General features: G+C 42.6%; 1 protein-coding gene across 3 annotated transcripts in view; it reads left to right on the forward strand.

Annotated features, from left to right (window-relative positions):
• The window catches only part of EFR3A (EFR3 homolog A), a 165,694-nt gene that overhangs the window by 67,883 nt on the left and 82,121 nt on the right, over positions 1-15,690 (forward strand). For all 3 annotated transcript variants that reach the window (XM_050940803.1, XM_050940805.1, XM_050940804.1), the window contains one exon: positions 11,774-11,895. In XM_050940803.1, the coding sequence (XP_050796760.1) occupies positions 11,774-11,895 (122 nt within the window). The remainder of the gene's footprint in view (positions 1-11,773; positions 11,896-15,690) is intronic.

Here is a 15,690-nt window from a genome sequence, read left to right on the forward strand (position 1 = left end):
CAATCAGTTGCACACATACAAAATGGGAAATGAGTGCCTGGGAAGGAGTACTGCAGAAAGGAATCTGGGGATCATAGTGGATCACAAGCTAAATATGAGTCAAGAGTGTAATACTGTTGCAAAAAAAACCAGCAAACAACATTCTGGGATGTATTAGCAGGAATGTAAAAGCACTACAGAGAAAACATAATACAAACAATACTGCTGTGTGTCCCATTCCTAGCCCTTATCCAATATGCCATGAGAAATCTGACCGGAGGTATCGAAGTTCCTACAGCTGGAGCGGAGCTGGGAAAGCACAGCCTCCTCTCCACAGAGCTAGCAGATCCAACAACTCTGGTGCGCTCCAAGCAGGAGAGCATTTGCTACATGGAGCTGCCATGATCAGCTGGGAAGATGCGATGTGAGCTGTCCATGCCAAGCAAACAGGAAGTGGAATTAAAAAAATTCCTGAGCCTTGGAAGTGGGAGGGGTTGAAGCCTGTATACCTGAGTGCAGGACAGTAGAGTACAAACTGCTGACCAGAGCAGTCAGAATGGATATTGTGGGACACCTTTTGGAGGCCTTTTAGAGTGACATAACCAAGTGCAGTGTCTAACATTGATGCAAAAAGCTCTGCATCTCTTGTCAAGGTGGTTTTATTTTGTTGGTAAAGCAGAAGAGTTTTTTTTCTGTGGAAGGAGCATTGTAGAGTCTACACATCTACTGTTTTGTTGACGAAAGCTGACTTTTGTTGACAAAACAGTGTAACATAGACAAGGCCTTAATAAGATCCAGCAAGCTCCTCCATTCTCTTTTAAAACTTGTGGAAGTAAGTTATCTGAGCCTGCTGGTTTAAAAGTGTCTGATTGGAGTCGTTGCTGTTTATCATCCTCCTGAGCTGCTATTGGAATGGAAAGTGCTTTGTAATAATATTTTTTTCCAAATACAGAACAGAAATATTTATTGAACACTTCCTCCTTTTCTACATGATTTACAATTCTACCATGTCCTTCTAGTGTAATTGACTAATACCATTGTTAGGATTATTTTTGTCCCTAATACTTAAACTCCTTATTGTCCTTAACTCTGCTTGTCATAGATTTGTGTCCTAATGTATCTCTTATCAATTTCCCCTAATTCTTCGCCTTATTTTTATTCAGCACTATCAACTTTCCCTTTCTTCCATTTACTGTTTGTTTTCATTGCTGCCTTCACTGCCCCTCTAATCCAGATAAGTTTGCTTGCTTGATGTGTTTGTTTATTTGTTTTAAATCTTTCTCAATGATTGCACTGTGGCTTTTTGGGCATTTACTAAAATGTTCTTAGACAATTCCCATTCACATTTTTCTGTTAAAATTTGTTCTTTCAATTGATTTTGCTCATAATTGTTTTCAGCTTTGTGAATTTGGCTATCTTTAAGCATCAGGTATTGTGGCAGAGTTCCTTCTCCGCCTCGGTTGTTTCTGGGCTTCCTCTTAGTGGCGGGCTGGGGGATTCCTCTCTCCCTGGGAATTTCCCCATGCCCCTGGGTTTACTGCCCCCACATTGTCTGGGCAGGAGTTGCTCCAGGCCTCCCTGACAGGAGGGGGAGAGAAACCTCTTAGTCTCTGGTAACTACTCTGGGTGTAGTGGCGGCAGGCCAAGAGCCCAGTTTAGTCACTCCCCTCTGGCGGGGTCTCTTCTCCCCAAACCAGCCTGAAAGGGCTGTAGTCCCTGCTGGGCAGAGTTTCCCCTGCTCTTCACATCTATCTATGAAGTCGGTCTCCATCGTTTCAGTATCTGCACTGTCCAGCTCTCCAGTAGCATGTCCGTTCCCCACAGCTCCTGTTGCGTGCACCTATCTGACTGGAGGAGAGGCTTTTAACAGGTTCTGGCAGGCCCTTGATTGACCCCACGTGTCCTAATTAATGTGGAGTAACCCTTGTTCAATTACCAGGGGAAAAGGGACCTGTTTATCCTGGGGCTAATATACCGGCCTTCTATACTTACCTGGCAGGGGAGATACCATCATCACAAAGGTAGTTTTTCCAGGCTGAGGCTTATCCATTGCACTGAGTGTGCTGACCCCTTTAATTTCCACAAATGAGGGAGTGGGGGACTGTGTCCGCGCTTTCCTACAGCTGTTTGGCCTAACTCCGTCACCATATATATTACTTATTTGGACTTTATTCTATTTGCACATTACAGATATAATCAAATCATTATCACTCATACCGAAGCTACCACTAATGTTTAGTTCTGTGATCAGTTCCTCTGTCTGTCAAGATGAGGCCCAATATAGATAGGGTGACCAGATACCAACTGTGGAAAAAACGGGACGGGATGGGGGGGGTCACAGGCGCCTATAGAAGAAAAATTCCCCCAAAATGGGACCGCCTCTATAAAAACGGGACATCTGGTCACCCTAAATATAGAATCCCCCCCATGTTGAATGCAAGTTCTGGAATTAGAAAATTGTCAACTACAGTATTTAGAAATTCCAAATATCTCTACATATATCACTGAAATTGAAATCCCCCATGAACATGCAGCTATTTTTCCCTGTACACATTCTAGATAGGTGCTTAAGGAACCAGTTATCCTGTTCCCTAGTGTTTGGTGGCCTGTAGCAGATAAAGCACGAGACTGAGTACTTGTTTGTATCTGTTAGGACACTGATCTGTAAGCATACAAGATCACTTTCTCCTGAGCTGTCAGTGACTTGGAAACAGGTAATGTAATTTTTGACATAGAATAGCCACTTTTCCATTTTCTCACTTGATCCTTCCTAAATAGACTATAAAAAATCAATTGATTTTTAGCATATCAGTCATGAAAATCATCCCACCAGGTTTCAGTAATGCTAACTAGATCAAATTTATGCTAATAAATAAGCAATTTGAGTTCATCTTGTTTGTTACCTAGGCTCTGAGCATTAATGTATAAGCAATTCAAATAATTTCTTCTCTTCACAACCTCTAGTTTCCCGATTAATTTTATTGTCATCATGATTTTGTGCTCTGAGTGCTCATTTGTGGCTTCTTTTCATCCTCCCCTTTTGGTGTTGGGTTAACACCAGTCTGTTCTTTTGGAAACTGGTTCCTCTTTCACTGAGGGCGTATCTGCACTACAAACTTAAGCCGGTTTTATGTAAGACAACATCAAGCCTCCGTATTAAATTGATCTTGTATGTCCACACCATGCTTATTGTGTTGGTGGCGTGCATCCTCATTAGCAGCACTTGCATTAATGCACAGACCAGTTCACCATGGGTGGCTGTCCCACAGTACAACTAACCGCAGGATGTTTTGGGAAGGGCTTGCAGCTCCTCATGGGACTGAAACATTGTTGCAGGGGGGAATGGGAATATGTCTTCGGCATCCCATGAGGCGTTGCGAGCCCTTCCCAAAACATCCTGCAGTTAGTTGTAATGTGAGATGGCTACCCATAATTGACTCCCTCCCTCCCTCCCAATTTCAACAGCAAACAGCCCATGTTTTTTTGTGCCTTTTTCTGAAAACCTGCCTTACCAGCACATGCACCATAGCCTGAGAAGCATGGAGCCTGCTCAGCCGTGCACTCTTGTTGTGAGCATTACTAACACCGTGTGCCTTATCCTGCAGTATTTCCAGTGCAGAGACAGGAGCCATCACATGGAACATTGTGATGTCATGCAAGCAGCCTACTGCAAGCCATAGAATGAAACAATTCCCAGTTGCTGCTGGCAGTCGTGCATCAGCTGAACACAGTGGGGTGCCATTTCTGGTCCCGAGAAACAAGCACAGACTGGTTGGACCGCATCGTTATGCAGCTATTGGATGACGAGCACTGGCTGCAGAACTTTTGAATGTAGAAGGCCACTTTCCAGGAACTTTGTGCAGAGGTTTCCCCAGCCCTGTAGTGCAGCAACTCTAAAATGAGCTGCTCTGACAGTAGAGAAGCGAGTGGTGGTTGCTCTGTGCAAGCTTGCAACACCAGACTGTGAATTTGGAGTTGGTAAATCCACTGTGGGAGCTGTTATGATCCAAGTGGGCCAGGGTCATTAATCAACTTCTGCTAAGAAAGGTAGTGACTCTGGACAACTTGTAGGACATAGTGGATGGTTTTGCTGTGATGGGGTTCCCTAACTGTGGTGGGGCGATAGATGGCATGCATATTCCTATCTTGGCACCAGACCACTTTGCCAAAGAGTACATAAACTGTAAGGGATACTTTTCAATGACGATGCAAGCGCTGGTGGATCACAAGGGGTGTTTCACTGACATCAGCATGGAATGGTCAGGAAAAGTGCAAGACGTGCATCTTTAGGAACAGAGGTCTGTTCAGAAAGCTGCAAGCAAGAACTTCCTTTCCAGACCACAAAATAACCACTGATCATGTTGAAATGCCAGTCGTGATCCTGAGAGACCCAGCCTACCCCTTGCTCCCATGGCTATGAAGCTGTAACCAGCCGCCTGGATAGCAGTAAGAAGCGGTTCAACAATAGGCTGACCAAGTGCAGTATGGTGAGGGACTGTGCCTCTGGATGTTTAAAGGGTCACTGGTGCGGTTTACTTACTAGGATAGACCTCAGTGAGAGCAATATCCCCATTGCTATCGCTGCATGCTGTGTGCTGCATTTTATCAGTGAGGCAAGGGGAGAGAAGTTTCCACAGGCATGGGGCATGGAGGCAGATAGTTTGGCAGCTAATTTTAAGCAACCAGATACCAGGGCAGTAAGAGCCCAGCAAAGAGCTCTTCATCTCTGGGAGGCTTTGAAAACGCTTTTCAGTAATGAGCCACAGTAATGTGTGCCAGTTATCTGCATTCTGCCTTCCCTTACCATCCCCTCCGTTGCATCAGTTTTCCTGTACCCAACCCAAACCTCCATGAGTAAAATAAATGAAGAGCCTTTCTATCTCAAAGTATTTACTTTTATTGTATACACACAAAGAAACTGAAAGAGCAGAGAAATAAGTTAACCTTGGGCAAATTGGCTGATAAAATTGGGAGGGGAGAAACCAAGTAAGTCAGATTGTTTTTCAAAAGCATGGGTAGCATCAAAGGTCAAGGATGGGCTCCATTTGTTCTCTGTATCCTCCCCTAGGGTTGAGTGGAAAGGATACTGAATTCCCCCCTCCCTCCTGTACCGTTTGGGGTAGGGGTTTTTTTGAACAGGGTAATGCTTGCAGGCAGTTCTGCAAGGCCTCCAGATGGAGTCCTGCCCAATATGTTTTTCTTGAAGCTCATCCAGATATCTCAACATGTTTGATTGGTCCTTCATAATCCACAGCATCTCTTCCTGTGTGGCATGGTCCTGGGACGCTCCCCTGCTCTCCATGTCCATGTCCGGTTTCTCGGAAAGTGAAATCCTCTAGGCTCTGGGCTACGTCTCAGCTGTCCCTGAAGCATTCATTATCTTGTGTGACAGTTCTGTCCTTGACTCCGTGGGTTCTGCATTTCGTGACGTAGTTTTGCTAGCCTCAGAGGCTTACTGTGACCCTCCACGTAGCCCTTCTCTCTCTAGAGGCAAGAGTCACAGCTTACTGAGCCATTTTCATCATAAGCCAACAACAGAGGTGAGGAGAAGCAATCCTCCCTTACACTGTCTCTGTTGTCTCCCGGTCTCAGTGATTAATCAGGGAGGGGAAGGGGGAGCCCGGGCCCACCCTCTACTCTGGGCTCCAGCTCAGGGACCCTAAAATTAGCAGCTATGGTAGCTGACTTTTTGGAAATAGGACGTGTACAATTCCCTGGGCCACTTCCCCAGCAGCCCCCACTCAATATCTCCTTCACCGTTAACTCAGGGCCTCCTTCTTTACACCTGATATGAATTCGTGTTGCTTCATTCCTCCAACAGAGCGGCTCCCCCCTATAGCTCCTGACACCCCTGCCTCACTGACTAACTGGGAGGCTTTTAACTAGTTCCAGCCAGCCCTTGATTGGCTTCAGGTGTCTCAATCAATCTAACTATCTCCACTGCCTTCTAGAAGGATATTAATTGGCCCCAGGTGTCTTGATTAACCTGGAGCAACTGCCATTTGGTTACCATGGTACCAGGGGTTTGTTTAGCTTGGGGTTAACATACCTGTTCCTCACTACTTTACTGTAGCCATCTGGCCTTGCCCCATCACACTTGCTGAGCGTGTCATCCGGTGTCCTCTTTTTCTGCCTTTTGATCTGCGATAACCTCTCTCCCGGTTTGGAGGATGCACCGTAGAACAAGCTTTTGGCTATAAGGCATGCAAAGCACAAGGCAACCATTGTTAGCTCTATGCTGGTTCTGGTGCAAGGTTGGTATTTAAAAAAAAAACAACACTCCTCTTATCACAGTCCAGTGTAAGCCAGAACATAATCAGAATACCTAGCTATTCAATGGGTCGGTTTCCTATTCCAACCCTACGACATGGGCGACGAGCCTTGTGCTGTAACTTGTGGGAAATTCACATTGAGGGCACAAGTGGACAGGTAAACAATGCCCCCTCCCCCTAGGAACATGGAAGTTGCTTGAGAACCTGTCCCAGTGTTAAGACTCCCAAACTGCTGTCTCTCGGGCGGTTCCATAGGGTGGGGGATAACACAGGAAGCCTTCTTCCCCCCTTTCCTTAATGCTCAAACTGGGTGTTGTGACCCCCTAAGGGGTCGCGAGGTTATTACGTGGTGGGGGGGGGGTTGCAAGCTCTCCACCTCTAAATCCTGCTTCGCCTCCAGGATTTATAATAGTGTTAAGTGTTTTTTAATTTATACGGGGGATCGCACTCAGAGGCATCCTGTGGGAAAGGGGTCACCAGTACAAAAGTTTGAGAGCCACTGTCTTAGTAGATGCCAGTCCCTGCCAACCAAAGCAATGGCACGTTAGGCAAAGTGTGGTTGGGACCCAGAATTCACCAGGAGAGGGGAGAGGTGGCTCACATGCTCCACTGTTTGTGGTATTAGCACTTGTAATGAAAACTTCGCCTGTTTTCTCTAGGTGACCTTATGTGATAGTTTCCAGAGGGAGCAAGGGAGCAGATGCTGCAAGCGTCTGGGTACAGACCTGGTCCTTATGCTGCTATGCTGTGTACCAGAATGATGCCAGCAGAGTTAATAGTGGAGTGGTGTAGGGAAGTGTCCTTCCATGGTAGAAGAAATAAGGCAGTCCTCCCCAGAAACCTGCAAAGAATTGCAAGGTACCTTCATGAAAGTTTCGTAGAGATGTCCAGGGAGGATTCCGGGCCATCCCTGTGCACATAAACAGTCTTTCCCGGGGAGCACTATCTGCGTAGCTGGAGCAGCAACTTCGAAACAGATAGCCAATGCTCCTCATTTTTTGTTCAAATTAAACATAAAATATAATAGCATGTAAGCCCTACAGTTTGTTTGGAAATGTATACTCACCAGAGGTGCCTTCACCAGTATCACACTTGGCCACCATGCTGTCCTGAGACTGGCTGGGCTCTGGGGTTAGGAACAGGTCCTGGCTGTCAGGGAGAATGGATCTACCACTCACCTGTCTCCCGTCTTCCTCCAAAATGTCCCCCTTGTTGTTGCCTGTGGTGGCCCAGGATTCATACTCCTGGGAGATGTCCATAATGTGTTTGGGGAAGGAGTCGTGGGGTCACTGCTGAGAATCGCGATGTCCAGAGCAGTCACAGCAGAGCATTGTGGGACACCTCCTGTAGGCCATTTGAGTCAAACCACACAAAGCTGTGTCTATGCTACCTCTGTGTTGACCCATCGATATCAAATTAAGTGCTCCGCCACTTGAAGAGGTGCAGTAATGAAATGCTGTTATAGGCGACTTATGTCAGCAGAAGGGACCTGGTAGTGTAGATGCATATATTATTATGTCTATTTAAGGCGGCTTCCATCGACCCAAGTTTGTAGTGTAGACGAGGCCTGAGAGAGAAAGATCAAATGATATAACCCCCTCTTCTGTTCCCATAGAAGGTGGATCATGCACCACAAAACCAAAAGCCTTTTACAAGAATTGATCTGGACAAATCACTTGAATAGGCTCTGAAGATGTTTGAACGTTTGTGAACATGTTAAAATTAGGTCCTCCTGTTTTCCTCTTTCCTGAACTTTATGGTTCATTACACTGTAGAGGATTGATTTGTCTAAAAAAGCCATTTTGCAGACAACCTAATTAATCACACTGCCACATAATTAGCAATGCTGTGAAACAAGCAATAGGACAGCAGGTATCTGAAGCCTATTCCTGAAGCCCTTAGAGAGGAAAGCTTTAAAAAAAAATTATAAAGTAGTGTGTCAAGAGAAAATGTTGCTGTGTTGCTTAGGTTCTACAATGAGTGTCTGTGGGCTGTTCTCCTTCAGACAAATGAGTGGCAATAGACCTTAGAACATTGGTTTGATTGTTCGTCACTTTCTTACCATGTGACAATCCAGTGTACTCTGTTTCCAGGAAGAACACTTTTGTTCTCAGGTTTTAGAGCCAGCTTTTTCAGTGATGCTTAGAATAGAGTCCTAAGATATCTGCTAAATTTAAACTGGAACAACAGCTCTCAGTGGGTAAAATGATGGCAGTGAGGTTGTTGGATACAGAACTGATGTTGCAGAGGAAACGGGAGAAAGAGATGCAAGGGCAAAGGAAGATAATGAATGGTAACAGTTTCATATATCCCTCAAATACAGAGCTCTCACCTTTAAGTTCGTACAGTGCCCCTGAATTTAAAAAAAAACAAAATATCGTGGTAGTGACTGCTGCAGATTCCACATGGCTTTTCCAGTCATATCTGGATGACCTGTTGATACAGGCCAGTTCTAAAGTTAAGGGAACATGATGGAAGGGATGCTCTAGATCAGGGGTAGGCAAACTATGGCAAGGGTGCTGAAGGCAGCACGCGAGCTGATTTTCAGGGGCACTCACACTGCCCGGGCCCTGACCTCCAGTCCAGGGGCTCTGCATTTTAATTTAATTTTAAATAAAGCTTCTTAAACATTTTAAAAACCTTATTTACTTTGCATACAACAATAGTTTAGTTATATATTACAGAGTTATAGAAAGAGACCTTCTAAAAATGTTAAAATGTATTACTGGTATGCAAAACCTTAAATTAGAGTGAATAAATGAAGACTCAGCAAAGCACTTCCGAAAGGTTGCCGACCCCTGCTCTAGATCAGTGTTTCTCAACCTTTTTGATACCAGGTACCAACTTGCTGCCTTCCTAAACTGTGTCAGGGAGATCTCAGGGATTGTTGCCAGTCCATGGACTGGTCGTTGAAAAAGGGAAGGGGGAAGAGATAGCTCAGTGGTTTGCACATTGGCCTGCTAAACCTAAGTTCCATCCCCAAGGGGGCCATTTAAGGATCTGGGGCAAAAATCTGTCTGGGGATTGGTCCTGCTTTGAGCAGGGTGTTGAACTAGATGACCTCCTGATGTTCCTTCCAATCCTGATATTCTATGATTTTATGAAATACTGCTCTAGACTGTGCTTGGTGATTTGTAAAGAAGTGTTAACTATGTCTTCAAATTTGGCTCATTTTGGGACTTTGAGATAAGAATATAAGAATGGCCACATTGGGTCAGACCAAAAGTCCATCTAGATGCTAAAAAGATACTAATTTCTTGTCAGAGATACAGTTTGAATTCTTAGATGTGGCATCCAGAGCTTTTTTCTGTGGTCTGAACTATTCCATTCCTTTTTTTCAACCAATATTTTTGTGTAAGCAACTAAATTTGTGGGGGGTCAGTTATCTCCCGAGGCTTCTTCAGCAACTCTCTCTTGTGCAGAAGCCATACAAATATCATCTGGAACACATCACTCACATGTTCTTTTGAGTCAAGAACTCTTCATTGCTGTAGAAGATGTTGATTTTTATAGCCAGTGATTGTATAGCAGGGGTTGGCAATCTCTGGCACGCAGCTCACCAGGGTAAGCCCTTAGCGGGCCGGGCCAGTTTATTTATCTGCCGCATCTGCAGGTTTGGCTGATCGTGGCTCCCACTGGCCGTGGTTTGCCGCTTCAGGCCAATGGGGGTGGCGGGAAGCCACGGCCAGCACATCCCTCGGCCCGCTCCACTTCCCGCAACCCCCATTGGCCTGGAGCAGTGAACTGCGGCCCGTGGGAGCCGCGAGCGGCTGAACCTGTGGACATGGCAGGTAAACAAACTGGCCAGGCCCGCCAGGATGCTTACCCTGGCGAGTTGCGTGCCAGAGGTTGTTGACCCCTATTGTACAGCATTGTAAAGGATATAAACACAATCAACATTTCTACTCAGTGGGACTACTAATCCATTTGATAGTTTAGTGTTTAAAAGTTGCAGATAACATTAGGTAACATTCAGCATTATCCTGTATCATTTATGGACTTTTTTTTACTTTTATAATGTTCAGAGCATTTTGTGCAAACCATGCGGCATTATGGAAATTCTGCTAAAAGTTTGAATTTTTGTAAATTGAATGCAGCTTGTTAATTTCTGTTTCAAATACCACAGAGCAATAGGAGATGCCATTATTTGGTACATAGTTTAGATAGACTGTTCAACCTGGCAAACAGCTTTGTGAGGTTGTTTGGGTAGATGCCTTCCCCCCCCCCCCCGGAATGTTATGATGCAACACTTTGTTTCAATTTTAAATGTTCGCGCACCACAAGGTGTGCTCTTCATTCAGTTTCATTTAGATCACTTTGAAATAATGCAGCTACTAATGGAACAGCTTTTGAAAATAAAATGTACTGCAATTTAACCCTTTTTGTTTTGTTTTGTTTTTAATTAGGATAAAACAGTGTTGCCAACTCTCGTGGATTTTTATTTGTGGTGAATCTTATGACATTTGATATATTTTTAAACCCCTACTAGTTGGAATCAAGAGATGGTCTGACAATCTCAGCTTTCATTTTAATTTTGTTCTAACCTTCATTGTTACAGAGAAAAGGTTAGAAATTTGAAGCCAGTGCACCCTAAAGCCACAGACTTAACCACACTGCAGATAAAAAGAACCCAGCGTTTATTACTTTGGCTTAAAACTCATGGCTCTCTTGTATCATGTGTTTTTGGGGCTGGACACATGTTTACATGCTCGAGACTGGCAATACTGATTTCACAGGGTTGGAGAGGAAGAGTCCTCTAGGATCTCCCATGAATGCTCACTCTTTCAAAGGAAATATTTGTGACTGTCCTTCCTCTAGCTGGTGAGGGTTAAAGCAGTTCCTTCTACAGCCTGCCAGTGGTGCTCCCTGTGACCCAAAGTGAATCACCTGCAGCAACATGAGGTCACTCCTTCCCTCCCACCTCCAGGCTCTGATTTCATGGCCTACACAATGCTTTTGGCCTCTGCTGGCCTGGAGAACAGGCTTGTGAACAAAACTGATCACTTTTGTATAGCTTGTTGACCTACCATTAGATTGCAAGGCCAGCTGTCTTGGTCTTCACAGATTTTATAAGATGATGAAAAATTACATCAGAACACTTAAAAAAAAAATCCATTAGCTAAGCACATGAATCCAAAATAAGCAAAAATCACTTAGGGTCTATAGTTTTCTGAGCTGGGCTGATATTTTTCTGGAGCAAATTAGGGCAAGGCATATTTACTCTCCTCTTTCTCTTCCCACCCCCCCCCCAAGCTACATGTTTCCTTTTTGTTTTACTAGATTAACCAAATAAACCAGGATAAATTATTAATTCTGCTCTTATTGTGCAGATATTCTACACTGCATTGCAACATGAGGATTCTTTTTTCTGTTCAATTTTTAAATATTCAACTTTGTGAACATTAAACAGCCCTTTTGAAAGTTCTGGAATTAAAAACTAAAAACCCTTCTAGTTCTCTTTTGTGGAAACTTTTGTTACAAAGAATTTTCTAACCGTGCTTTTTTTTTCTTTTGTCCCCTAGTTTGTCAAATTTGCCAACATTGAGGAAGACACCCCTTCATATCACAGACGCTATGATTTTTTTGTTTCTCGATTTAGTGCCATGTGTCATTCCTGTCACAGTGATCCAGAAACACGAACTGAGTAAGTACCAGTTTATATTGTATTGCTATGTACTCTGTTCAAAACTAAAGCGGAAGTGAAGTACAATAGTTATAACATTCGGTGATCATTCAAGGAACTAACATTACAACCTATGCATTATTTCAGGAAAATACGCCTCGTACTGCAAGTCTTACTCAGTTAAAACTCCCAGTGTAGTTAAGGTTTACCTGAAAAAGGGCTGCAAGATTGCACCAAATATATTAAGGGACATAGGGCCGAGACTACAACCATATGAGTCACATGAGAAGTCAGGCCTCACGATTGAGGTATTGATTAATTGATACTTTAGTCGGGAGGCCAGGGGGACCCCTGTTAATGCATCTACTGCTTCTAAACGGATCCCTGCTGCTACTCTAGGCTGGGAAAGAAGAGGGCCCCATGCTGCTGCTGCTGCCTCTGCTTCTCTGGAAGGGAATTGGGTAGACCTCTGCCACTGTATTTCCAAGAGAGAGGTGAAGCTGTCTGAGGAATGGAGGAGGGGATGGGAAAATATTGTGGTTCTCCTAGGGCACCAGGTTCCCTTCCAGACCTGAGTAGTAGGCTTCTAATAAGTCTTCACTTACAAAGGAAATATTTAGTTTGTATAAGTAATCAAAATCCTTTACTACGACAATAGTGCAAAAAATATATTATGGTACAAAATAAACTGTTCACGCTTAGCTGAATTTTCAGTAGTGACCTTCCAAACAGTTACCTGTAGTCAGTTTATCTAAAGTATAAACATCGTGGTGATGACTTTTGTATGTTAAAACGTAAATAGATACAGGAATAGATTTGCCAGCTTAACATAACATTTTCTGCTTTGTTTGGTAGGATCACTGTTAGTCCATTTTGTGTAGTGGGAGTGTAAGCTGTGGTTAAGGATGGCATTTTGTATATAAATTAGTGTAATTTAAGGGCCAGCATGTCAGTAGTATAAAAACACTTTTAATTCATAAAATGTCAGTATATTGCACAATGGGCTTGTTTTTTAGTATTACATAAACACTATGTTTTTTTGGTCTTTAGCTCCCTCTAGTGAAGTGTTCTCATTTGTTATGTAAACTACATGTACACTTTATTGAAACTACTCAAACATATTAGAATTTGTGAGAATTTTTTTTTAACAGAATGATTTATAACTCCACTATATTTTTACCCTTTTTCACACTGTTAGGAGAATGATGTGCTACTGGTGCTGCTGTCTGGGGCTTCCTTGTGCTTTCTCTCTCAGGTTCTCTGGTCTTTGTTTCTTTCACAGATACATGGCCTTCATAAAACAATAGCCAGCTAAGCCTCTTGCCTACATGTTCCTTTGTTTTGGGTGGTGGTGTGCCTGTTTTGGAGTGGGAGGTCACAGCTGCTTCAGCTACCAGGTTCTATAAGGGAGTGTAATGGCCTCTACATTTATTCTGAATGAAAGGTGGTGGCTGCACCCACCAGCAAGGTTCATCCTAACCTGTAACAATACTGATTTTTTCTGCTTTCATGTATTAGATTGTTCAGATTGCCTTCAACAGTAAAAACCCAAATTGTTGTTAAATATTTATATTAGTCAGCATTGGGTGGAGGCCTACTCTGTTAGGTGTAGTACAAAAGACACTTTCTTTGCTCAGAGGAGTTTATAATGTAAGAAATAATTGAAATATTCATCTGAAAGCTGTATATTTTTATTAAGGAAAGCATACTCACAATGCATCTTCATGGGACAACATGAAGCTTCAGTGGTTGTATGGTCATTAAAAATAATTAACACTTAGGGCACTTTTTACTTAGAACTCAAAGTGCTCTATGAATTGTAAAGATTAGCATATGGTCTTAGTTTCCTTATCAACCTGGACAAGGTCATAAAGCATGCTGATCATAGAGATGTGGTTGGAACATGACTCTGGTAATTTCCAATCTTGTTCCTCACACCAGCAGGAATGGGGATAGGTCCTGGCCTTAAACTAGAGTGTGTCCCAATACAATTGTCATAAGGCTGCAGACTTTGACAAATCATCCAGTAGTTCCAAATATCTAGTCTTTTGGGGACAAAACTAAGATGCAGAAGGATTTCAAGGTTAACATGCATCTGATATGCTTACAATATTCAGGTGTAGATCCAACCCCTTTCTTTGAGTATTGGAAGTGACCACTTCTAGTGGAAGCTGAGCCATTCTCTTGTGCAGGAATTATGCCAGAAGATAGAGGATTCACGTTCCTTCAGCACAACAAAAGCCCCAGCTTCACAGGAGTTTCCTGCACAACAGTGACAGTAAGGATATGAGAGCTGGGCCTGTGGTGCTGCTGCTGTACAGATCCACTGGCCTTTTTCCTCCCACATAGTGCTGGAATAAGTAGCTCTTCTCCCACTGTGATCAGAAAGAAAGTATACCTTCCTCCCAGTGTTCAGGGGCAGAATTATGGTCTTAAATAATTTGCATTTTTTATGTCTAAGTTTCCTGTCAGCCTGAAGTAATTCTGAATTGATCCAATTCAATTTACATTATCATTGTGAAAGAGGCTTCCCTAAAGGCTAGGATTTTTTTTTTTAATGAAAACTTAAATTCTGCAGAACCCCACTTTCCAGGACAAGTTCCTACTCATGTTGGCAAATGAGCTAGCAAATTTTTCAGGACATTACTATAACTCCGATTCTCAAGCTCCAAATTGATTCTAAGGGTCAGATTGAAAGTGCCTGTCTGTACAGAAGTCTTAAACTTGGTTCTCATCACCTCCTTCATAAAAAAAATTAGATAATCATAGGAGTTAATGCAAAAGTTGCCATTGGGATGGACAGTGAAGTCACTCAAGATGAACAAATCTTCACTATGTAAGTACCTTTTGATAGGGGTGATTATTGGTATAATCATTACATGAGCAAAACTTGATTGTACACCAAAGATGTGTAATTGAGAATTAAATGAGCATTCTTGATTAAAGTCATGCTACTTTCCTATGAAGAATAATAAACATCTCACTTCAGAAATGTTAATATTATGGATGACATTATGTGACTGAAATTTAACTGTAATTTCTAGACTTCTTAAAATTGGAATTACAAGACTACACTATACATCTACTAAAGTAATAAACCTGCATTTCTCTAGCTATTTGAAGTGCATCCCAATCACTTACACATGTTGTCTCTACCTCTTACATTAACCATATTAAAGCAGTCTTGCATGAACTCCTAGAAACAGATTTAGTTCCTGGTACCAAATCCTATTTAGACCTACAATAGATTATTCAGAATCGTAGCTCTCTTATTTTCCTTTAACTGTGTGCCTAGTGAATAAAGTGCCATTTATGAAGTAAAGCTTGGAATATTTTAGTTTAGTTTAGCAATGTGACTAACAGTTAGCTTAGAGAAGTAAGAATCAAGGCCAGTGACCATATTCCTTTGTGCTGAAATTAAGATTTAAAATGGCTTTAAAGGAGTGATAAAATCTTTATTTTAAAAAGTCCAATTATGCTAAATCGTCTCACCTCTTATGATTAGTAGCTTTCTTCATTTCAATGTCTCTTGTTGCAAAATAAGTAAAATAAATAAATAATAAAAATATAGCTATTGGCGCCTCAACATATTTAATATTTATCAGTTCAGTGCTACAAATATGAACCTTTTCTGTATAAAGTTGTGTTTTTACATAGTTTCTTCTAAACTACACCTGTATTTATACTTATGGATTAGGACTGTAAGAATATAACCAATTAAGCTTGATGCTTATGGGTTTCTGTTAGTGATTAAACTCCATCTGGGATTCCGGGGGGCAGCAAAGCGCAGGGCCAGCAGCTGGAATCCCCAGATGC

This window comes from Gopherus flavomarginatus, chromosome 2, assembly GCF_025201925.1.
Source record: "Gopherus flavomarginatus isolate rGopFla2 chromosome 2, rGopFla2.mat.asm, whole genome shotgun sequence".
Classification (NCBI taxonomy): Eukaryota; Metazoa; Chordata; order Testudines; family Testudinidae; genus Gopherus; species Gopherus flavomarginatus.